Source organism: Theropithecus gelada, chromosome 3 (assembly GCF_003255815.1).
Source record: "Theropithecus gelada isolate Dixy chromosome 3, Tgel_1.0, whole genome shotgun sequence".
NCBI classification, from domain to species: domain Eukaryota; kingdom Metazoa; phylum Chordata; class Mammalia; order Primates; family Cercopithecidae; genus Theropithecus; species Theropithecus gelada.
Genome location: NC_037670.1, coordinates 84,611,716 through 84,636,162, shown reverse-complemented (window position 1 = coordinate 84,636,162; position 24,447 = coordinate 84,611,716). Strand labels below are relative to the sequence as shown.

Here is a 24,447-nt window from a genome sequence, read left to right as displayed (position 1 = left end):
AAGGTCACAGAGTACTCCAGTTTCAACTACTGGCCCTCTTGCGCTCTGCATTACCAGGTGCCTCCTCGTTATTAAGGAAGTACAGAACATGTGCTAATGGGGGCTTTGCTGCTGTCACGGGAATGAGTGTCAAGAGTGACATTCAGAAACTGCACGTGATCTTCATAGAGAATCATGGAGGTCCCCATGGCAAAGTGAAAAGCAGTAAGTCTCTCTGGGGCTTCCCTAGCAGATGGTTATACAGCTTCTGCTTGAATATTTCCAATGAACCCACTGCTTTTCCTGACAGCCTTTGCTGCTAACTAGCTATAGAAACCAGACTTAGAAGCAGCATATGATTATCCTTTATTCCCCAAGAATCTCACCATTCCCAGGGCAGTATGGTGAAGGCTTTGGAGTCAAGCAGGCCTGACTGTGTGATCTTGAGGGGGTTACTTACTCTCCTTAAGGCTCAGTGTCTTCACCTATAAAATCCAAAAAATATATAGTACCTCCTTTGCAGCCTTTCCGAGAGGGTCAAATGAGAAAATGCATTCAATTGTGTTTTATAGTCCCCAATACTTAGCTGCAGCACAATAAATTGTAACTGCTATTAATTATCATTATAACCATCTACTCTCTCCATTAAACCATTAGGCTATATGTTAGCTCTTCAAAGGAAAGGCAAAGTTCTCAACAGCAGGCTCACTTATTTGGTCCAAGGCAGAAACTTGCTAGCTGCCTACCCAAATTAGGCCTTCCTTTCCTCCACAGTAATAGAATTATAGTTAGGCCACGCTGAGGATACATGCACCTGTGCCTTTGCAGCTCCATGTAGCCATGGAATTAAGTTCTCACTAATGCAATAGAAGTGGAAATAACAAGTTATCACTAACAGCCTAGGCCATACACATTGTATGTGTACTCCTCCATACTCTTTTCCTTTCCCTCCAGAGGAACACAAAGTTTCATCCTCAGGCCCCAGAGAATCCAGCTTCTACCATACAGAAGAGGAATACAGTTTAGGAGTGTAGAGAAATAAGATGAAAGGAACTTGAGGCCCTCAATGACTACATGGAGCCAGGAAGACTGCCTACCTACCCTGGGCCCTTACGTGAAAGAGATAAACTTCTTGAGCCTTTAGTACATGTAAGGTTGGGCCTATTTGTTACAACAGCTGAACTTTCTGTCCTAGAGTGACCGCTCCTTGGGATCAGTGACTTAAGCTGAAACATTTACAACACCTGTCAACAAGCTAAACAGTAAGATCATGGCCACAACCTGAGAGACAAGTAAAAGGACAGGTGTTAGAAGAATATTAGAAGAATATATTCTTTAAATACCCTTTAAGTCTTGTAGATACACCATGAAAATTAGTCTCCATGCTTTTTGCAACTCTTCTGATATAACATAAAGACACCAGGGGCTTCCTTGGGTATATAAAATGTCTGATGAAAGGCAAAGCATGAAACTAACTCAAAGCCTTTACATTCCTATGGCTTCAAGAGTCTTTATTTCAGGCAAAATATGAAAGTGAAAAAAGGAGGACTAAATCTGTTTTTAGGCATAATCTAATCTGGTCCTTGGAGCTTAAGACTTCATGGTAGAGGAAACATATCTGAATACGATTCAGTGGCAATCAGTTTAAGTTCCTGTGTCATAAACTTAGTGCCACTGAAGATAAGATGCAGAGCCATGGATCATGTCTTCTGGAGGCCCACAATTTAGTGAAGAGAAACAGGAAGATAATGGAATAACAATAATAGAGTGCTGCCTGTTGTGCCTGCTATAACAGATAATAAGAAAAGCATTATCAGCTCATAGTCATTAAATGTTTAACATGTGCCCCTCTCACATCAGTCTTATATGGCAGGTATCCTATTCCTCATTCCTCAGTGTGCACATGGGAAAATCATATATTAGTAAGTTGCCCAAGGTCACACAGCAGTCCAACCAGAACCTAGGTCAACTGACATCAGTGACAGCTCTCTCTGCCACAAGAAGGTGTGACATACAGTGGGAGAATGGGAAAAGAGGTTCCCAACTGGCTGGGCTGCCCTTTTCCATCCTCCATGACATTGACTTGGAACTGGGGAAGAAAAGGGGCAAATGAACAAGTGGCAAAGCAGCCCCAAAATTCTTAAAGCTCTCTATGCTAGGGGAGGGCATCACAGAAAGCATCCCTTAACCTTCTCAGCCTTGCCAAGCAGCTCAGGAATTGAGAATACAAGTGCAGAAGACTGGGCAACCCAAATTAAAGCCTTTAGATTTTTAAGGAAACTTAGAATGAAAAGGGGTCATCCCTAAAAAAAGCAGCAGGTTCCCCTATTCTTTGTGGCCAAGCAGAAATCATTTAATTGCTTTTTTTCTCCTTCAAGCCTCAGTTTCCCTGCCTGAAATGCTTATTAACTCCTCCATGGGGAGTTACAACATATGCATCCCAAGCCCTCTGGGATGCTGTAGGGACAGCAACCTCCTGTTTACAGAGTACCATGGTCACTTTAGGAGAAGATTTTTATCTCTGTACTAAACATCAAAATCCTTTGGACTCTTCCTATTTCTGATAAAATGCATCCATGATAGATTGGATTATTGTTCACTCACAGCTCTCCCTCCTCAAAAGAAATATACTTCCTTGACCTATTAATTCTGGGCTTGGCCATATGACTTAATTTGGCAAAAGGGATGTTGTGTGCACGATGTGAATAGATGCCTTAAATAAGCTTCTGTGGTTTGGCTTGGCACTTGAGCTCTAGTAGTCCACCATGAGAAAAGTATGTCCCTACTAGCTGCTGCCCCTTCAGCCTGGTTCCCAGAAGGAACACCAGTGGGCAGATGTAAGCCCAACCCACAGCACATTAGCTGACCAGCAGCCTAACACAGAGCCACCCAGCTGAACCCAGACTCAGTCAGCCAAACCACAGTCCCCCTGCAGACCAGATAGCATTCGTGCTTATTGTCTAAAGCTACCGAGTTTTGGGATAGTTTGTGATGCTGCATTATTGTAGCAGTAGCTGATCATCATTTTACTTAAGGAAAGGCTTAATTACAGGTACAAATATATCTATCTTGGCATATTTCACACTCTGATTTTTCTCTTGAACTTCATTGACTGCATGGGCATCCTGTCACCCAAAGCACATTACTTTTCAATTACTTGAACAAAGATGCTGACAGGTGAAAATACAGAAAACAGGTCCAGATGTCTGCGGTAAAACAAATGGCGTATTCTGACAGTAAAGTGTTTCTACTAACATCTCTCCATGACATGCAGATGTGAAAGAAAAAAACTACTGTTCATGGAATTCATAAAATACTACCTTTCAGAATTAAAGAAATGGCACTGTGATGGTGAAATAGTATCTTCAGAGTTGGAATCTATACAATCTCCCACAGTACTTTTTCTCAAATAAAATATATGTCACGTTACTGCTTTCAAGACCATTCTCCTTCCCTGCCCCCATTTCTGGCAGTCTCATAACCACTAAAATATACGCAGATTTCATAAAGCTACTGAAGAAATTTTTTTAAAGAAATCTATAGGCTCTCAGTTTGAAAACCGTACCAAACATTATTTTCAATACATCACAATTGGCCTGGCATGTGGCTCACGTCTGTAATCCCAGCACTTTGGGAGGCTAGGTGGAAGGATCACTTGAGCTCAGGAGTTTGAGATCAGCCTGGGCAACACAGGGAGACCCCATCTCTACAAAAAATATAAAAATCAGTCAGGTGTGGTGCTGCACACCTGTAGTCCCAGATACTCAGGAGGCTGAGGAGGGAGGATTGCTTGAGCCTGAGAGGCGGAGGATGCAGTGAGCTAAGATGGTGCCACTGCACTCCAGCCTGGGTGACAGAGTGATACTCTGTCGCAAAAGAAAAAAGCAAAAACAACAACCTTATTTTCACTCCCACTTCCAAATAGCAAACACTAAATAAATTACATTAGTCAAATGAGTTACATTAGCCAAAAATTTTTATTTCAATACAGAACACAAAAAATAAATAGAGCTTTTAGGATTAAAAAACAAGCAAACTAGATTTAAAGAGAACTAAAGTGCCAGTTAGGGCTTCTCGGGTCCCTAGGGGTCTTTGAAGGTGGTAATGGGGCTTTGAGCTATTTGAATGTTATAAAAAAGCAGAACGGAAACTAACCATAATGAAGCCACACAACATTCCACATCATCCTTTGGGGCTGGAATTAGGTTGCCTCCACGTGGTGACATTGACTGACACAAGGCTAAGCATGCAGGTCCCAGCTCCCCCTCCTATCCCACCCCCACCATTCTCCTCCTCAAACACACCAGATACTCCCATCTCAGGCCCTTGCAGCCTCTGCCTGGAACATTCTTCCCAAGACACCCCAATGGCTCATTCACTCCCCTTCATCGAGCTTCACTGAACTTTGTTCAGACCCCTTCTGAAATGTTTCCCTCTCAAAGAGGCCGTTCCAGACCACCTTATCTCAAACAGGCCTTTCAACCTCTCCTGACTCGCTGTATTTTTCTTCACAAGGTTATGACTGTTTGAAATTAGCTCATGTATTGTGTTTTGTCTGCTTCTTCCATGAACATGAGGCTTTAACTGTGTAGTTCACTACTATATCCCCAGCTCCTAGACAGTACCTGGCACTCAATAAATAGTTACCAAACACATAAATTGGGTGTTTCAGATGGTGCTGCATGAAAAATTTAAAAACGAAGCATTTAATTACTTATTAAATCAGCCTGTTTTGTTAGACAAAATCTTTCAAGAAATAGAACCCACGAGAAGGGAGAAAGAAAATTAACAAAAGAGGCCCTCAGTAATATTAAAAAAAAAAAAAAAGTTGGAAACCATTTTCTTACTCAACTACTGCTAAGTCAAATAAGCCTGGACCAGCTGCTTAACTGTATCAGGGCAATATATTCTGTAAGGCTAAAAATGGTTTCAACTGATGTTGACAAAGATTGTTTAGGAATAAAGTATTTTAAATATTCTCTGCAATAAGTAAACAACTCAACTATTGCTATGCAAGCTTCTAAAACAGGGCCCAGCTTGGGGTTTGCCCGAGAAGCTTCCAGCATTTAAGTCTGTAACATTTCAAGGACTATTATTAAAGAGATGCACGGCCCCTTAAAGAGGAAGGCATAGCATTTTGTGAGTCCTATAGTCATGTTCTTGGATTTCTTCATAAAAGCCCTACAAATCCTTTTGAATGATTCACAACAAACCTTTATAAACCAGACATATAAAATAATCTCTTGTTTTTTCCTTTGCTTAGTTGTTGCAACATGAAATAATTATGTTTTCTGCTTATATAGTTTAACAAACCTCTCTAGACTCTTGAAATGCCTTTTCTCTGAAATAGAAAATTATATTTATCAAACATGGAAGTATTTTTCTAATCACATGATCTAATGTCTCAAAAACTTAAATCTGGATAAACAATACTAAATTAAGGCTGGTATATTTTCAAACAGCAAGAATTTGTGTGTGGAATGTTTTAACAGCTCATGAATTCCTACGACCACTCAGTATGACTTATACAAACACAAACCAAAACTCTACCAGGGAAATCAAATTTCACCAAATATCTCCAAGTTAAAAAGTTTAACAAAAGCAGAAATGTATATGGTTATTTTGATTATTTTCCTCCCATCATATTATGGAAACATGAAGAGGACAGGAGAATTTGAGGAGTGTGTGGCATGGGGGGCATCACCATGGATGCAAAAAAAAAGGTAAATCCTATTAGTATTACAACATGTGTGGGGGCTTCCTGATCACCAGGCCCTTCGTAATCATGTTTCTATTTAATTCTCACAACAACACTGGGAGATAAGTACTATTCCCATCCTCACTGCACAGTAGCTGAGGGCTAGAGGAATTAAATAAGTTGGCCAAGGTCACGTAGCCTGTGGGATTCCAGTGGCATGCATAACCGCTTCACAGTAAAACCTCCACCCCTGCCTCCTACAAGAGACAAGGAAGGGAAATAACCAGACAGCTTCTTTTTCTTCAGAATTCACCAGCTAACACACTGCATATAGGTGGTGTCTCACAAAACACTGTGATATGTTCATACTATCATCCCATTTTAGAGAGGAAGAAAATGAGGCACAGGGAGGTTCTATAACTTGACAGGAACAAAGCCAGGATCCCAAGAGAGGCAGGCAAGCTCCAGGAACCTCACACTGAACCACGGCTTACTGCTGTTCTCTCAACTTTTCTCATCCAAGCACCTGCACTCACTCACAACTTTAAATTTTCAAGGACGGAATTAGCTAGTTGGCCTAGATCATCTGTAAATTTCCTTTCCGTTTTTAAATGATAGGATGCTCAATTCACTTGCAAAAGGATTTTTGCTACGATAAAAACACTCTGGAGAGAGTTTTTCAGTGGTCCTGCTTTTTTTTTCCCAGGGGAAAGAAATGGTACTGATAATAATCTTAATACACTTTTAGGATTAAGGCTTAGCATTTTAGAATTTGGTATAAAAGAAAAAGTTTTAATTACAATGTTTTCATGTTAAAAATAGTTAACTGCTTCATAAAGAACAATGGAAATTTTGAATAAAAACCACTATAAACTATTATTCTTTTCATTATTCTATAGTTTGGATAGCTTCTTTGCAGGAAGCAATGGTATAAAAGGTTTACTTTGTACCCTGCCATTCATATGTGCTTCATTAAAGCACGTGGCCTGTCATCAATGGCTCTTATTAAATACAGCGATTGGGTGGAGTGCAGTAGTTGTCTTGCACAATGTTTTTAAACCCATTTGTGTTAGTTGCCAGCATTTAAAGATGAGTTTCATGTAAAAATCTTAATTCCTAGCTTCTCTCTCTCAAATAATAATAAATAAATAAAAGCATCTGCCAACAAAGGGCCTGTACCCCAACATGGCAACACTGGGTATCAGCTGCCCTTTTAAGCAAAGCAAAGACTCTTCAGTTTGCCAAAGTCTCCACCACGCCCCATTGCATTGAACTTGGTTACTTCCTCCATACACTATGTCCTCAGGCATGTGAGTTTAAGATCCTTTCACCACCACAGGCTCCCCGGTTTGAGCATTTCTACTCTAACCACATAGCTGAGATAGTATCACAGCATCAAACTTGCTGTATATTAAACGTCTGCCTCCAGTATAACTAAAAACTACACCCACAGAACTGAAACCCAAAATGGACACACCCCTTTAAAAGTCTGATTCCTTTTTGAAACAACACAATCCTCCCAATGCTCGATATTTCATTAGTGTAACCCAATGAGTTCCCAACCTTGGCCGCACATTAGAATCAACTCTGAAGGGCTAAGAACACATAGGCCCTGACCCAGACCATTCCACACCAACTGCATCAGAAGCTCCAGGGATAGAACCCTGGAAACCTTTTCTCCCCCAGCTTCACCCAAGTGATTCTGAATGGCAAGCCATGTGTTAAAGTACTGGGGTAAGCTCTAACATACACGGTGTGACTTATCAATCAATAAGGCTGATTTTCCACAAGCCACAGATGAGAATCATTCTCATTACAAGTTATGTTAAATATATTCCACTGAAGGTGCCATGATAGTTCCAGCAATTGACAAAAGACGATTCCTTTACTCTAACATCTGAAGTGAAGTGCATGTATAACTTAACGTTATATGTTAATCTCTTGATTTTTCTGTGCGATGTTTGCATATTTTAACAGCAAATACTTTGGTGTGGGCCCCTGAAAGTGCTGAAGTGGAGCCAACATATAAAAGGGAGTTTCCAATCTGGGCAGAATATTGAGACACATTAGTTTAAATCACACATCATCAACCACTTGGTTGAATTGATGCCAAACTCCAGATGTCTAGTGTCAGAAAGATCTTATTAAAAGATGTACTTGGCATCTCTCTGAAACCTAAACTATGTCTAAGTTACACAAGGACTGCGAAACACCTGTGCAACACTTGCTATCAGTCCTGAAGATGAGTCATACTCCACAGTCCATCAGCCAGTCAGATTCCCAAGTAAACTGAGATGAGCTCAATGAGGAAAAGAGAGGCCTAGGAAAAGTTAACTGGGAACTGTCGAGGCCACAGCTTTCCATAAGAAGTACTCAGCTTGGGTTTACACAGAAACTTCAAAAACCCCATTTCCTTCATGTGATGTTTGATACCTGAGGAAGCCTGGGCATAATTTCTGCTTCTGTATGCCTACTGCCATGGTGTTCAATTTACTTAACAGAAAACCGTACAAGTATGTCTCTACAGATTCCCCTGCTTTTGCCATTACTTTCATAATTATGCCATATATGGAAAATCAGGCAGCTAAATTAGCATTCGAGAGGCTCTCGCTAAATGAATTAGGTAAGAAATGGGTGCTTCAATTTTAAGCCCAGATGTGCTCCTGCAGAAGCGATTTAAGATCTGGTGCTGGAGTGACAGGACTTGACGTGTGCCCTCTGTGTGGATGGCACCAGGGAGATGTCCAGCAGTGAGGGCTCTACACACAGGCCACGAGCACTGAGGGTTTTCAGTGCTTAATTCACAATGTTTATAGTTGGAGCCCGTATGTATGTACCGTTGGTCAAAAAAAAAAAATCTTTAAAATAAAGTACATGAGCTGAGCACTGGGCCATGTGCCTGCAATCCCGGTTACCAGAAGGCTGAGGCGGAGGATCGCTGGAGTCCAAAAGTTCAAGATCAGCCTGGGCAACATACCAAGACCCTGTCTGAAAAATAATAATAAAGTAAAGTACATGAACATAATTACATGATTTCAATTTTGGAAATCTGAAGCAAAAGAGAAGTTGGTGTTGGGGTGTGTGTGTGTGAGGGTTAGGTATTGCGTTTGTCAGGAGAACCTATCCTTAAATAATCATCAGTGAGGGAGAGAAATCCAGTTAGCATCTTTAGACAATTCAGTAATTACAACCATTTTAGAACTGCCAAAGTATTGTTTTCATTGTTGTTACTGTGATGGGATGCTCATGGACCCTCCTGTCCTACCTAAGCGTTTTCTTCAGAAGTCTTGAAACATTCAGAAACATTTCTACCTCAACCAGACAACCAGCATCAACATATTTCATCAATCATCCATATTGCTCCCATCCACACTGCTCTTGGTGGAAATCCAGCCTTTCTGTATTTATTTCTGCAAGACTTTCAGGTGCTGAAGAGCCTTCAATGAAAATGCAAACGTCTTGTAAAAGATCACAACTTAGGATGTAAAGAGCAAGTATGGAGTATATGGGCACACCTGGGAGCAAAGCTGTCCCTGGCTACCCCAGGCATTTTCCTGGCTGTTCTTTGCTCTGTGTCCTGGCTTCCTCCTGTGTTGCATGGGACTAACACTGTATAATGCATATTAAAGCAACTAGCCAGTAGGTACTGTGAAAGGAAAATCAATCTCGGGACCCCCCAAATAATAAATAATACTATTATTATCTCATACAAATAAGACTGTAAGAGCTGCTCAGGTTTGAAAAGCTCAAGTTAGTGAGATCAGGAGGATTCAAAATCCAATTTTGTGTAGCTTCACAGTCCATGCTTCTCACCACCCAGGCCTCTGCCTCCTGTATACCAAACACCCCTGGCAATTTAACAAGGAAAATCAATTTCCTTTTTAAATCAGCTTTAAAAAAAAGCCTTTTTCAGATTCCCTTAATATAAACTACACTGGACTAATTGCATAACCGGTATTTGTGTGAATGCCATAAACACATAAATATACAGCCCTCATAGATGCAAACCTACAGAAATTAATTTCAAAGATGTTTTTCACTGTCCAAAGTTACCTTTGTAATTTATTTTTTTCACAGCCCAAAGTACTTCTCAATTTTTATTTTCATACCATTTCTGAAAACACGTCTTGGGGAGGAGGATAGGATGATGACAAGACCCTGAGTTTCTGGGGGAGGAAACAGTGCACAGGAGGTGACCACACAGTTCAATGCACACCCCTGCTGGTGCAGCTGTGGGCAGGGGCAACAGGACAGAAAGGGAAAGACCTATTAAAATAATGATATTTATTGAGGTAAAAGAGGCTTTCTGTCCTGAAGGAAAATATTTCTGTTTTATACCAATATAAACAAACACTCTAGTTCATATTTCACTAGGTGTGGTATTTAATTAATATGGTAGCATATTTAACTCCAAAGGAGAAGGCAGTACGTATAGGATGGGGGTAATGTCTACTTCACAGGCTTGCTGTGAGGGCCAATGAAATAATATACAAAAATTATTTAGCACAGTCTGTGGCACATAGTCATGATTCCCGAACTGGGAACTCATGGAATAGACCCAAGTTTTGTGGGCCTGCAGATTCAGACTTTTCTTATGAAAAAAACAAAAATTGAATGTTATAAAATGTTTACCAAAGTGATTATTTATTGAGATTAACAAATCACAACAAATCACAAAATTTTACAAGCTGCAATCCCAAAACATCCTAAAATCAGAATCCAGGAAAAGAACCCAGTATGTGTATTAATTAACTTCCTGACACACTGTTATAAATACTTCTTTTGGGCTGGATACTCTGACGAATCCTCATATCACAAAGACTTATATTCATACCATTTTCTACAGGGCAGAAAGATGACTCAATCTCCCCTCAAGCATGGGTGATCAAAATTTATTCCTAATTATTGATAATTCAGAAAATTTACTTTTAGCCTTATAGTTCTTTATTGGCAATGACATATACATTTTTAGGATTGTTATCAAACCTCTAATCACATCTCTTAATTTTCTTTCACATATGAGTCATAAAAACCCAGGACATTTCAAGTTTTCTCATGTAGTGACTAACTTTAAACATATTTTTAACAATGATACTCATTAACCAGTTTGTTGTATTTTTGGTATCAGGCATATTCATGTCAAATGAACAAGAATCTTAAACACAGAATTCTCATTAAAAATAGTGCATTTCTAATAGTATATTTGTATTACTGAGTATATTCCTAAAAGAAGAGAATTTTCATACTGACTACACTTAGATAAGAACTGAATCCTCCACGTAGAATCTTACACATCTAACAAGTGAAAGAATTCTCCACAGACCTGGCTCCATACACCATAAACCATCCCACAGCAGATGTCATGGTACCCATTAACACTGCAATGCTCTGACTCTCCCTTTGTGTAAGGACCCCAGGTGAGCTGGCACAATGGGTGGCGATCCTATGAAGCAATTTCTACACTAGGATGGCTACGGATAACTTGACACAGAGGTAACTGTGAACTGCATAAATACATCCCACTAAGCCCAAACGAAATGTGGCCCCAATTTGACTTCCCTCTAGCTATATCTCAAAAGCACTTTCAAGTCCAATGTCATCGAACCCAAACAGAAATGTGAGAGCAGGGAAGTCAGAATGAGAAAGAAAAACATTAAGTGATTGCTGTTAAAATCTTCTTCCAATTTTACCAGTTATGATCTCACAAAGGCCCAGCTACATACACTGCTAGGGCTCCTCCAGGGGCCTGGAAAGTGCTAGGTGAGCCCTGGCAATATATTCAAAAATGGCAAGGAATGTGTTGTACAGGTGAGGGGCCCTGGGGCTGGAGCTTCATTAACTTCACAATAAATCTGCCTCTGTGGTCCCTATTATTATTCATCATTTATCTCAGTCTGTACATGTCTGGTCTCTCCAAATAAATTTCAAATCCTTAGAGATAGGAAGTACTGTCTTAAGCACTAACATATAAGAAATACTAAAAAATATGTGGCTGTCTTCACTATCCATGGCGATCTTAAAAGAGAGGGAAAAATGTATAATACAAATGTATATATATACACACACATAAATATGTATACAAACATGTGGATATACATACACACATATATGTGCTATGTGTATAGACATATACATGTATATTTATATATGTGTTAGATATCCTATATGCCTTTGTGTCTAAAATATATATTTATTTCTATATATCAATTATATCTATAATACCAAAAAAATGGTGAGTTTTTCAGTGTTATTAACCTGGTATCCAGACCATGTCCCTTCAAGGAGGTCTATCTCAGGCGAAAGTCACCATTGAAGTCTGGCAGGCAATAAACAGTGCTTCCTTGGGAGGCCCGTGGGTGAGCCGGGCAAGGGACAATGGCCATCAGGGGCTATCAGTGCTCTCTGGTGCTGGGCAGACGGTCTATTGTTAGTGACCCTAGAAGAGTCCCTCTGACTCCTGCCAAAGTTGAGAGCAATTGGAAAGACTTCACCCTTAAAGAGGATATCCACTAATCTGGTCCCTGCTTGCAGCTAGCTTAAAAAAAAAAAAAAAAAAAGTAGGTGAAAACTACTGCCATGTTCCAGTGCTTACAGCGAGGGGAAAATACAATTTTCTTTACACCAATTAAATATATTAAATGAAAGGCACTTTTAAAAAATACACACATAATGAATTTCTGACATCTATGGTTTCCCACCTACAGATTCTAAATAAAGAACACTTTTCAATTTAATATGTTAGCCAGGTCAACATGGAAACAAAATGTGTATCTACAATCCAGCAGGTATTTCTTTGTATGCAGGACATGTCTGCACTGTTAAGATCTAAAGGCAGGGGTAAGAATGGGGTGGAGAAATATAAGGAAATGTGGGGTATGTATGATTCTTGCTCTAGAAGCAAAAACTAGAAAAGGAAGATTTTTAAGGAATTCAGAAACAATGCTCTACAATACCAGGCCTCTGGCTTCTCAACAGTCCCAGGGAAGCCCCTCATCAAGTGTCACCAGCCTGTACCAGCCTTAAGGCGTCCTCATTGTCATATACAGGAAGAATTGGGTTTTCTCAAAACAGCTGTCAGTTTGTATTTCCAGAACTGTCAACGTAGGAGATATCTCTGAAATATATGAACTCTAAAGAAAACCATTTTCTGAAGAATATGGATGTTTTTGTCAACCCAGTTACATGCAGAGTTTTGGTGTCTGTACATTTCGGTCACACGTCAGAAAATGTGTATACCAAATGAAAACAATTAGAAGCTTGTGAAACTTATGAGACAGGATGTTCAACAGTGATGTTTTCTGAAGGATGATCTGACTGTTTACAGGTGAGAAGAGGCTTATGCAAAAACCAGTGAAGACAGAGTTTTGGAGACTGCCATGAAGTTTCAGATTTCAGGTTCCCTTATCCTGCCTATGGTGTGTGTGCGTGTGTGTGTGTGTGTATGCACATGCATTTAATATTTCTCCTAGCACTACACCTGGGGGCTTCTCGGGAACCCTGGGAGTAACAGGGAGATCTTGCCGCCAAGCCACAGGGTGCAGGCAGAGAGCAGGGCAGGCAGCAACAAGCCTTTCATTCATTCATTTATTCATTCAGTCATTCCTTCTCCCCACAGGAAGTGTCCTCAAGGGAATGCACCCACAGGCCCAAGGCACAGTGCCTCTTTCTAGTCCTGGATTTTTTCAAATAAATTCAGGCCGCAAGGAAAGGCCATGTTGGAGGCCGCTGGCTTTAACAGCACTTTCCCAGTCCACTGTGGCAAATACCTCTGCCAGGGTATAAAGTGCCTCTGGCCACACAAAAGAGAACGTGGCCAGAGGCTGCAATACTACCGCTAGATTGTTGAGGGGTCTCCTATTTCCCGTTCTCAGTCCTTCCCAGGAAGAACCCAATGATGTCACACAGTTATAAAATGCCCAAAACAATACCACAAATAGGTGGATACAACCCATGTTAATCTCGAAGGTAGACTTTGACAGTAGGATTACATATTTATTTAGCAGATACACAAATGGCAAGAAACTACATGATGTAGACAACTTATTATTGTAGATAAATACTTCACATATATTATCTCACTTAATCCTCATTAACCACTCCGTGAGATGGGTGCTGCTACTATCCTCATTTTACAGAGGAGGCACAGTACGGTTAATTTGTCCCTGGTCATACGGCTGACAAGTGGCAGACATGTGTGTCCAACCCCAAGCAGTCTGGGTTCACTATGCCACTGCTCAGATGACCTTCATGTGGAGTTCAGTTACTTTCTAAAGGAGGAAACACAGACCAATCGTGTGAGGGGAGGTGAGGAGGGGACTGTCGAGTTCTTCACCTAATTGGCAACTGGCATAGGCTCAGCTTTGCATACCTGTCTGGAATTCAAATCTCCAAATCATACAAACCAGCCACGAAAGCTTAGGCAATTATAAACTGTTCCTTAGTTTGCTCACCTAAAAGTGGGAGTAATAAGGGCCAATGACAGACTGTATGACTTATCTATTTAGTACACTGTGGTGCTCCTTTGAGAAGATAATGCAAATATTTACTAAATCATCTTAGGAGCTAAATTCTATATTTTTGATAGTAAGTGGCCTGATTTTTCTTTCCAGAAACTTTGACCTTTATTAATTAGATGGTTTACAAATCTATACTATGAAATGAAGCACTATAGCTTTATTACCTGGGTTTTGGAGATGAGGAAACTAACAAGTAGAGACTCACAACAAGAAACCTGTTGATATTTGGGGTTAAGAACCAAGTTATAGCTAATGCAAGCCATTCTTGGTCAGTGAGACTCTGCCCCTTAACTGGGCCCTTGCAGGGAAATCTCTTTCAATAGCAAAGCTGAGAGTCCTAACATCTGAGGAGAGTTCTGAATGACCTGCTAGTCTGGTACTATCACACAAATAACTGAATTGGGTCAGATTCCTGTGTTTCTATTCAAGCGGTGCAGTCCTGCCTTGGGGCCTGTGCACTGCTTGCTCCCGGAATGTCCTCACGGCTAACTCTCACACCTCCGTGGAGGTTTTGTCTCCCATATCAGCCTCTCGGCAAGGCCCACCCTGACCAATCTATTTAAAATTCCAATACCTTCTCCTCCCAACCCTCCAGACCCTGCTCTAGTTTTTCTCTTTTCTGTATCATTAACCACCTCCCAACATACTGTATATCACATACTTCAATTGTTTATTGTCCGGCCCCCTACCCTAGAATATAAACTTCCTAGAGTGGTATCTTCATTTTGTAAACCAAAAAATATCAAGTGCTCATAACTTTGCCTGGCATAAAGCAGGGACTCAATATATTATTACATAAATAAATTCAAAATGCAGAGGTACTTCTAAAAATGCACCAAATAAATAAGAATGATTCAACAGTTGTGTTTCTGAGACGAAAAGTCATACGATTTCACAGCACTGGGATGCAGGATTGCAGCAGGCATTTCATGGGCCTGGGGCATGACCTTCAGTGCTAAATTTAGTGCTCCTGGTGTTTCTAAGATTCCCGGTTACCAGTTTAACTTCATCTATCTAGGATGTTCATACCAAGAGTGTTTCTACAAACTCAAATACCTACTCAAAATAAGAAGCAAGCAAATCCGGACCTGCTTTTCCCACCTCCATGTAACAGACCCAGACCTATGAATGAATTGATAACAAAATTGATGGAGAAGCACTTCACAGTTGCAGGGCTATGGGATTTCTAGGCAATTTAAATTTAAGTGGGAATGGGGGACAGTTTTAGCTAGGATATTCAGTGTGTACACTGAGACAGGTACTCCAGTACTGAACCAGCAGTGAAATGCAAGAAAGAAAACAGGAATACCAGTACAGCACCCTTCCAGGAGGGAAAAGAGCTAAAACAGTGGATGGTGAAAATCACACTTCCCTTGGTGCCAAAGCCCCAAATCCTTGTTCATTATGGGGAAAGGAAAATAGTTAAAAACAAAAGTTAAGCATACACGTATAAGATAACAGAGAGTTATTCTCAACTTAATGTGCTTAATTAATCCAAACTAAACATAATACTTTGATAATGAAAAATACAGGCCTTGAAAAATCTGCCAAGCAAGAAACACACCACATTCCCATAAATGTTCATTTTATCGCTGTTTAAGGGATTTTACTAGCGGCTAAAGGTAATAACCCAGATAGGCCCCCAAAATGGAACGCTCGCCTAAGCATATCTCTAATACTCATCGTTGCTAAATAACAAGACTGCTTAACAAATTAAAAGCAAAACAACACATCTCTTATTTTTTTCCTGAATCTTTTTAATGTAACCACTCACCAACAGACATGAAATCAGTAAGTCAATCATTAAAAATAACAGTCTCCAAACTCTTATAGATTGAATTACAAACGATAAATACCACATAACAATACCAGTCTAGAACTTTCACTAAATGCTTTATATTTTCACCCATGTCTCTTCATCAAAAGTGTATTATGACACTATCTACTAATCGGGGTATTTTTATTCTTTCTTAAGATCAATTCTTACTTCTTTCTGCATATAGGGCTGCCTTTGATAGTAAAGGGCCTCTCCCCAGCAGAGGTGTATAATAGTTTGAGCCACTTCACCCTGGGAACTGCAAGTGTTCATTCATTTTAACATTTGCTTTTCATAAAGTTTGCTGGTTCAAACTATTTTCAACTGTGTTAGCCCTGCGACACAGTTCACCTAGGTCACTGCTATTGCTGTAAACTTAATTTTTTCATATTTTCACTATTAAAAGGACAACACTAGCCTTCTGGGAATGAGATAGCATTACTTCAAAGTTGAGTTTTAGAAAATGTATCAAACTCTTAACGTTCTTTAAAAAATGTGTGCAAAATATTAGGACAATTTCTACACTTAAAAAAACCTCATGACTCACCAAGTTTTAGACCATCTCATACAAACTCCTCAAGAAGGATAACTGTCTTTAACACATTTTAATAAATAGAATTTATACTGTCTTTTAACCAGCTTGTCTAAGTAGGCAGGCAATGGGGTAAAATTATTACTCAGCTTACATAATATAGTTTATTCTGAAATAACTGTTAGCGAGAATGAATGGGATATGCAATGACAGCCTTCCTTAAGTCAAGAGATATTATTTATTTATATTACTTATATCATACATATGAATTTATAGCATTATTTATATTTCTTATTTTTTACTTATTATTGGGAGTAAGGGGAAGAACTTAAACTAGTAACATTTCTACCAGAACTTCACAGTACTGGTGTTTTCGCTTTATTTTAAACTAGCCATCATGAAAAATCTGATTTAATACTTTAAAGCACTTTCAGTAATGACTATTCAATCATGATATGAATCAGCAAATTTGTTGCTCCATTAAACTGCTTTTAAGACTACCAAAACTTGCCCAGCTCTTCTGTCACACCTTTAGCAGAGGAAATGGAAGAAGCTATTACAAGGACACCTGAAAACTTGAAAAGTTTCAAAACGTGGACAATTACTCAACAGAATTTTCTTCTGAAAGACATTTTGTAGACGTTTCCCACGATTATCTCCTATTCCGGATGGCCCATCAAATCACATTCTAAACAGGCATTCAACACTTATTAAGCACCCACTGTGTGCAGAGACAGCACTATACTAAGCAAAGGAGCATAGGGTTCTGCCTCATTTTATTCCTGCATAAATACACAGCAGTCGTGATTTATTCTCTCAACTTTGTAGAAACGTGAGCTGCATCCACATGGCTGAATCCATGGCATTCATTTGGACTTCCTGGGGGCAATTTACAGGTTCTCTGGATTAGACAGCCCCATTGGGACACCGCTCGGACCCTTCACCTTCCAGCCCACGCAGGACAATTCGCTGGCGTTGACCACACCTTCCGCAGGTGGTTGGACCGCCTGCGCCAGATGCACCCGGCCCACCTCCCTTAGCAGGGGTTCCGAATAGAAGTGTGAAAATGTGTGCAAGGACTTCTGCAAATCAGAGGATTTGTTGAAAGGTCCAGGGGTCCAGGCGTGAAGGGAAAGTAGCCACCCCGCGGGGCGCCCTCTCCCCGGCGTCCCCCGGGCCCGGGGCACTGCGCAGGCCGCCGCCGGTCCCAGGGCGCAGCCAGCGCACCTCGGGCCTAGCACCATTAGAAAGGCAAATCGCAGAGCCGGGGTGCATTTAAATCTCCGGCCATGGGCCCGAGGGGTGGCTCTCCAGCGGACGCTGCCGCAAGGGCCTCCAGGGCGCGTCGACCCCGGGGCGCTGGGCGCGGCCCGCGGGCGCACCCAAGACCTCAGCCCGCAGCGCCCGGGCGTCCGCGCCAGGCCGGGGCACGGGAGGGCACCCAGAGCCCCCGGGCCCGCGTCCCCGGCCCCGCCCGGGTCGCTCGGCCGCCTCCCAGAGAGAGGGCAAGCGCCCGGGCCCCCGCCCGCGGCCGCCGGCCCCCTCCCGATGCACCACACCTAGCAACCGGCGCTGACAGGACGCAGTGGCGGCGGCGGCGGCGGGAGGAGGAAGCGGAATGGCTGCCGCGGTGGAGCCACCCCCGCCCCCCCGCTCCACCTCCCCGCGGCTGCAGCCGCCGCCGAGCCCTGACAGCTCGAGCCGGGGCGGAAGCGCCCGGCGGCGTGCAGCGCCCGCCCCCCGCTGCCCTCAGCGCCTCGGGCTGCTCCGACCACCCGGGCCAACTAACTCCGCGCCCCTGCTCAGCGCCCAGCGCCCAGCGCCCGCCGCCCGCCGCGCCCTCCGCCCCGCGCCCCGCTAGCCGGCGCTCGGCCCCGCCGCCGCACCCCCCGCCGCCCCGCCGCGGCGCTCCCCGCTCCCACCACTTCGCAGCCCGCGTGCACGCCCCTGAGTCCCCCAGCCGCCAGCCCGCCCGCCCGCGGCACCTCGGGGCGCCCGCCCCCTCCCCCACCCCAGACCGCTCCCCGCCCCCCGGCACCTCGCGTCCTCGCATCCCGCCACCCCCACCTCGGGGCTCGCACGCGCCCTCCCCGGCCCGCTGCCTCCCTCCCTGCGGGCCACCCCTGGCCATTCCGGGGCTCCCCGCCCAGGCAGGAGTTTCCGCGCGCCTGGCACCTCCGCCCACCCCCGGGCCATTTACCGATGTGGTTGTCCTCGATGTGCTCGATGAGGTCGGCCAGGGTGGGGAAGTGGAGTCCGCAGCCCCCGAATCGGCAGGTATTGGAGAAGAAGGAGGCGGCGGCGATGCCTGTCATGGTGCTACATGGAGAGCCCCCCTGGTGTCGGCTCTGCGAGCGCCGGGCGGGCGAGGGAGGGAGGGAGGCCGGGTGGGGTGAGGAGAGGAGGGGCTGGGGGAGGGGGAGAGAGGCGGGGTGAGGGGAGCGGCGAGGACGGGACGGAGGGAGAGGGGGCGAGAGAGATGGAAGGAGAGCAAGGAGCCACCGGGAGGCAGAGGGGAGGCGGCGGCTGCGGCGGCGGCGTCGGGAGCGGCGCGGGGAGGGCGGGAGCGGGGGCGGGGGGGAGGCCGCCGCAGCTGGGAGGAGGGACCAGGGCGCGCGGCTACAGCTGTGCGGCCCCAACCTCAGCGCCCGGACCCAGGCCTCACCTGCGAGCCCTGCCACCAACTTTATCTCGCTAGGCCTGCCCTTTACAGCTTGCGATCCGTGCCATCTGTTTGGAGCCTCCTTGGTTATGTATATGACGTTCTTAATGCACCCACATGGATTAATTACACCTACCTTCCTGCGAGGAGAACTCAGGGAGTTACCCTGGCCCCTCTCGGGGACATTTTTTTGTACTCAGCCACCTGTCTAGGTGTGACACATTCACAGGGGACCCGGGAAAGGTAATTGTGTGCACCTTCTTCTTTAAACCTTCTTTAGAAAAAGTCTGCATTCTCCGGAGGTTTGTACTAATTGATTTTAATGAAGCTTCCCTCTAGGCCAGAAGAAAATCTTAGCTTTATTTAAATTTCAAAATAGAGTGCTTGGTTGTCAAGTGCATTTGCCTGTGTTTTACATATGTACCACGTTTTTTATACTCCCTGCTCCTTCTAGGAAAACAAAAGCTAAAATAATTTAATCACCCGAAATTACAGCACCCCACTGCACCCACTCCACCATCTCAGGTGTGGTAATTAACCCATCCTCGTTTCAGCCACGGCAGAAAGGACGGTGCATTGGTTAAGGCTAGAAGGAATGGAAACAACGGCGAGGGAAATGGTGACTCTTATTTAAAAAGGAAGCGATTTCATCCTGTGAGCATTTAAACCATAATGTTGACCAGGTAACCACTTAAGTTGAATATAGTAGCTTCCCTGAAAACCAGCATTTTGCTGATTATCAATTACTTTCTGGTCCCCACCCCCTCCTCCAGTTGCAGTCATATTTCTGCTGTAAAGTGTCTATTTGCCATAGCAGTTTTCAGGTGCCTAAGAAATACTACACATTATCAGCAGTTTATGACCCAACAGTACATTTTTTATTAATATTAATATATGCATACTGAATTTAGTATTTTTCCTTACGGCAAATTTTACTTACCCTCTGGTGCAGATAAATGGAGAAATAGTATTCCTCCCTCCATAAACTCTATGCATCCCTGTCTAGTGTTATTTCTAATAATGGGATTGTTTGCTTTTCATGCAAGTTCTTAGAGTAAAGGTACATGTAATATGTCTGTTGCTACAGGAAGTTTTATGATCTGACCATCACCGGTATCATTTTCTCTTCTCATCTCTTCTGTCTTGCAGCTCACAAGGTGACAAACTTTTGCTAAGATGAGATTTGGCTTGGGTGGGGCTGGGGCAGCTGTGTCTTGAAGTTCATTTTGGTGCCAAGAATGGTTTCGTGGTCCCAATGAGGGAGGGGGCAGGGCCCTGGTGGGCCTGATAATGAGCCAGGGACCCAGTTGGCAGGGGACTGAGGCCAAGGCCAGACAAGGGTCTAAAGAGCAGGAGTTAGAATTCTAGATCTTGAATTAGAATTTTGGCAGCTGTGCAGTACATTCAGCTGCCCAATCTGGGAAGGCCTTCAACTGAGAGCAGGCAGAATATCTGGCAGGCACACATCACACCGAATGACATGGAAATGCAATACAAAAACTTCAGCCAAAAATGGTGCCAAAACAGCCACTCTTAGAGATGAGTGTGAGGCACCCCCACTGTGCAGCATCTGGGAGCCCCAATAGCTTTGAAGAAGTAGCAATTCTGTCCTCCGGAGGAAAAATTGTCTATGTGGAGTTATTAACTCCCAAGAGTGTGGAGAGGTGGTTCAGGCAACAAAGTTCCGAGATGGAAAGTGCCGGAAATGTGCAGGTGAAAGATGAAGGAAGTAAGGGGCCTGGGTTTCACTAATACATGGCTTTCTACTACCTCCTGTCAGTTTCACTATTCCTAAAATAAAACCTTGCTAGACCAAATTGAAAAAATAGATTTTTTTTAAAAAATGAAGTGAGCTAAAATAACTTCTGAAGTAAATCAAGATTTTGATTTTTAAGACAAAATTATTTTCTCTACCTTGGATAATTATTACTATTTTATAAGGAATCAGTTCATTTTGCCTGAAAATAATCCACCCTACTACTTCTTCATATATGACTGAAGCTTTGTTTATGTGTCATTCTGCTTATACTAGTTTTTAATAATCTGTATACTCTAGGCATTTCTGGTCTTTGTATAAGATACATGATTATGATCTCTTAGATCTGGAAGATGCTCTGGCTGTCAGAACCACTGGTTTTGGAAATGTGGTAAACTGACGCCAGGGGCATCAAGCAAGTTCTCCCAGGTGCACACAGTTTTTTCTCTGTACTCGTGGTGCATTTAGAAGGCATTGATAAACAATAGAAGGACAAATATATAGATGGTAACCACATGCAAAGTTTTTAAAAAATTGCTAATAGCATGCTTACCTTTCTGTACTTACATTTTTAAAGTGTTTGTTTCAAGGATACTCCTTTAGATAAAGTCAACATCTAAGCTACAAAAATATATAAAACAAACAATTCAACTTATTGCATCCGAGAGAGAAGGTGATGACTGACATACCTCTGTACTTGCAAAAAACATTTATCTGTCTGATTTGGGAAGTAAAAATATTTGAAAGGAGAGGGACAGTGAGGGAACTGAGAAGTCAGAATGATATGACAGTGGCTGTAGACAAGAAGCATTCTCTGGGTTTAAGAGCCTTCCTTGAAAACATGTGTCTCTCCCCAGAGCCTAGTGCCTCCCAATGTGTAGGCACAAAGTATGGATGTGCAGTGGCCCCACAGTGTGGTACTTAGCATTACAAATGGTTTGAGATCCCATAACAGTCTCTCCAAATCCAGCATGTCCAGTGCCCTCAAGATGGGGCAGCTGCCGGAAGGTGTGAATCCACTGGTCTAATGGAGCCAACTGAAGACACTGAGGATCCTGCTTCATACAGCTGTCTGTCCTCCACATGCAGGAATTGGTTTATTTTGGCATACACTGATAATCAAAACCGTGCACTTCCTGTGTCCTGTGTGGACATCTGTTAACGATGCAAGAGGATCTATATGAACATTAGATTCTATCTTGAATCTAACTCTATACTGCCTTCAACTCTAGCTTTCTCTGGCTTTTTAGATTGTTTTCCAGGTCCCTCTTGAGGTGCTTTTCAGGTTTACTAGATATTTCTTCTATTGTCACCACTGTGTCGAATGAGCAGATCATGAATCTCGGTCTTCTTCAGCTCATCCAAGTCTGTGGACACTTACAATGTCTGATGTTCCCCGGCTCTTGAATACTAAGGCTGCCACTTCCACCAACAGCAACCTTGGGCTCAATGGCATGCCTTCTTTAGGCTCCATCTTCTTCTGAGGAGGATGATGTCTATTCCAGGTTTTATTGTTTAATATTTATGCAACCAAGTTCTCTGTATTGATTTTATTCCAGCTCAGAAATGAATCAGCTTTATCTGCTCTCTGCTGATTAATTTTCATTTTGTCCCCCAGTCTCATTTTGCCTAGGATTAAGAGCTAGCCTTAGAATGAGTAATGGGGGTATTCTCATTAGTTGCCACCAGTGACCTCATGAGTGTTAGCCCCTAGCTCTCCACCTGGCTCCTCCTGCCTACTGACTGTATACGTAGTTATGGCATTTATTTCCAGTTCCTTTTAGGACTTTTCCAGAACTAAAATAGTGAAACACCCCACCAATCACTGCAGTTCTAATTGAGCGTCTTGGATGCATTCCCCTACGTTATGTGCTACACTGCTATCCAGATGATAACTCCAAATCCAAATCTGATGGGAGCCACTGCTGCTCAGGCCAGCCCAACCTGAGATTTAGAATAATGTTAACAAAAGCAGCTAAGCAATTACTATTTCATTTTTGCCTTTAACCTATCTTGATTGAACATCTATGCAAGGCTCCTGTTACACAACTCCAGAAAGCTCTATTTATATAGGCAACTGCATGAACAGTGACCCTGGGATCTGTGCAGCCTTGCAGTGCTGTTCCACCATGCAAGATATGAGGGATACAATTTGAATGAGACAAGCCCAGTCTGTCCTCACATGAGAGAGCACTAGGTGCTTTGCAAGGTCCTCCTCAATCTATTCTAAGGGTCTGCTAGGGGTGGCTTGGTTGGACTCCGTGTACTACCCTCTTGGCTGCTCTAGTATCTATTATTTCCCTTCTTTCCAGCTTTGGCTCACTCAGATGATAACTTCAGTTGCTGTTGACTGTATTGGAGGCACTAAGGCCACTAATGCTTGTAAAAGACTGCACAACCGTTTTTGCCCAAAGATGTGTTTTTAGGCATCACTGATTCTCACACAGCAATGCACAGTCTTGAGGATTTCTATAACTTCAAAGGCTGCTAGCACCTTTTTTGTTGTAGCTTTTTGAGGTTTTACCAGCTCACACTATTGCAGTCCGTTTCCTCTAGGACTCAGACAAGTATCAATGGAGATTGGACTAGAAGATCAAATTGGGAATACTACTCCATGATCTCATCTCCCCTGCTAGAATGTCTTAGTGGTAACTTTCACTACCAGAATAAGCTTCCTGCTTTTCAATGACCAAAATTGATCTCTGCAGAAAAATTTGATCCCAGCCTTACCTCCTACAGTTTTCCCACGTGTACTGACAGTTCAAGATGTACCAAATCATTTTCGTTTTCTTTCTTCTTCTTCTTTTTTTTTTTTTTTTTGAGATAAGATCTTACTCTGTTGCCCAGGCTGGAGTACAGTGGCACGATCACGGCTCACTGCAGCCTCAACTTCCTGGATTCAAGCAATCCTCCCACTTCGGCCTCCTGAGTAGCTGGGATTACAGGTGCACGCCACCATGCCCAGCAAATTTTTTGTATTTTTTGTAGAGATGGAGTTTCGCCATTTGCCCAGGCCAGTCTCAAATTCTGGGCTCAAGCGATCCACCCGCCTTGGCCTCCCAAAGTACTGGGATTACAGGCGTGAGCCACTGCATGCTGCCATTTTAGTTTTCAAAATGCATTCACTTATTCACACAAAAGCCACCTTGCCTTTCTTTGCAAATGTTGTGTAGCCTGCCTGGAACATTCTTTTTCCCTCTTCCCCATTCCCTCCCCCGAATATACTGCAGCAACTCAGCATATAATCTCCTCCAGGAAGCCTTCCCTATAACTACCTCCTCTTCCTTCCCTGCTGAGCTGGATGCCTATCATCTGTGTTCTAGCCAAATTCCCTCTGAATCAGATCCTGATTGCTGGCTTACTGGTCTTCCATCTCCTGTGTACCAGTAGTTCTCAAACCTTTTGATCAAGAATCCACTTGATCTCATTAATATTTATATTTATTTATAAATTATATACAGGTGCTACTTTTCACATATCGTATGTAT

General features: G+C 42.9%; 1 protein-coding gene across 1 annotated transcript in view; it reads right to left on the bottom strand.

Annotated features, from left to right (window-relative positions):
• JAZF1 (JAZF zinc finger 1) overlaps positions 1-19,091 on the bottom strand; it is a 352,768-nt gene extending 333,677 nt beyond the window's left edge. Inside the window, exon 1 of the mRNA XM_025381213.1 lies at positions 18,742-19,091. Coding sequence (XP_025236998.1) covers positions 18,742-18,856 — 115 coding nt within the window. The 5' untranslated portion in view covers positions 18,857-19,091. The remainder of the gene's footprint in view (positions 1-18,741) is intronic.
• Between the last annotated feature and the right edge of the window lie 5,356 nt (positions 19,092-24,447).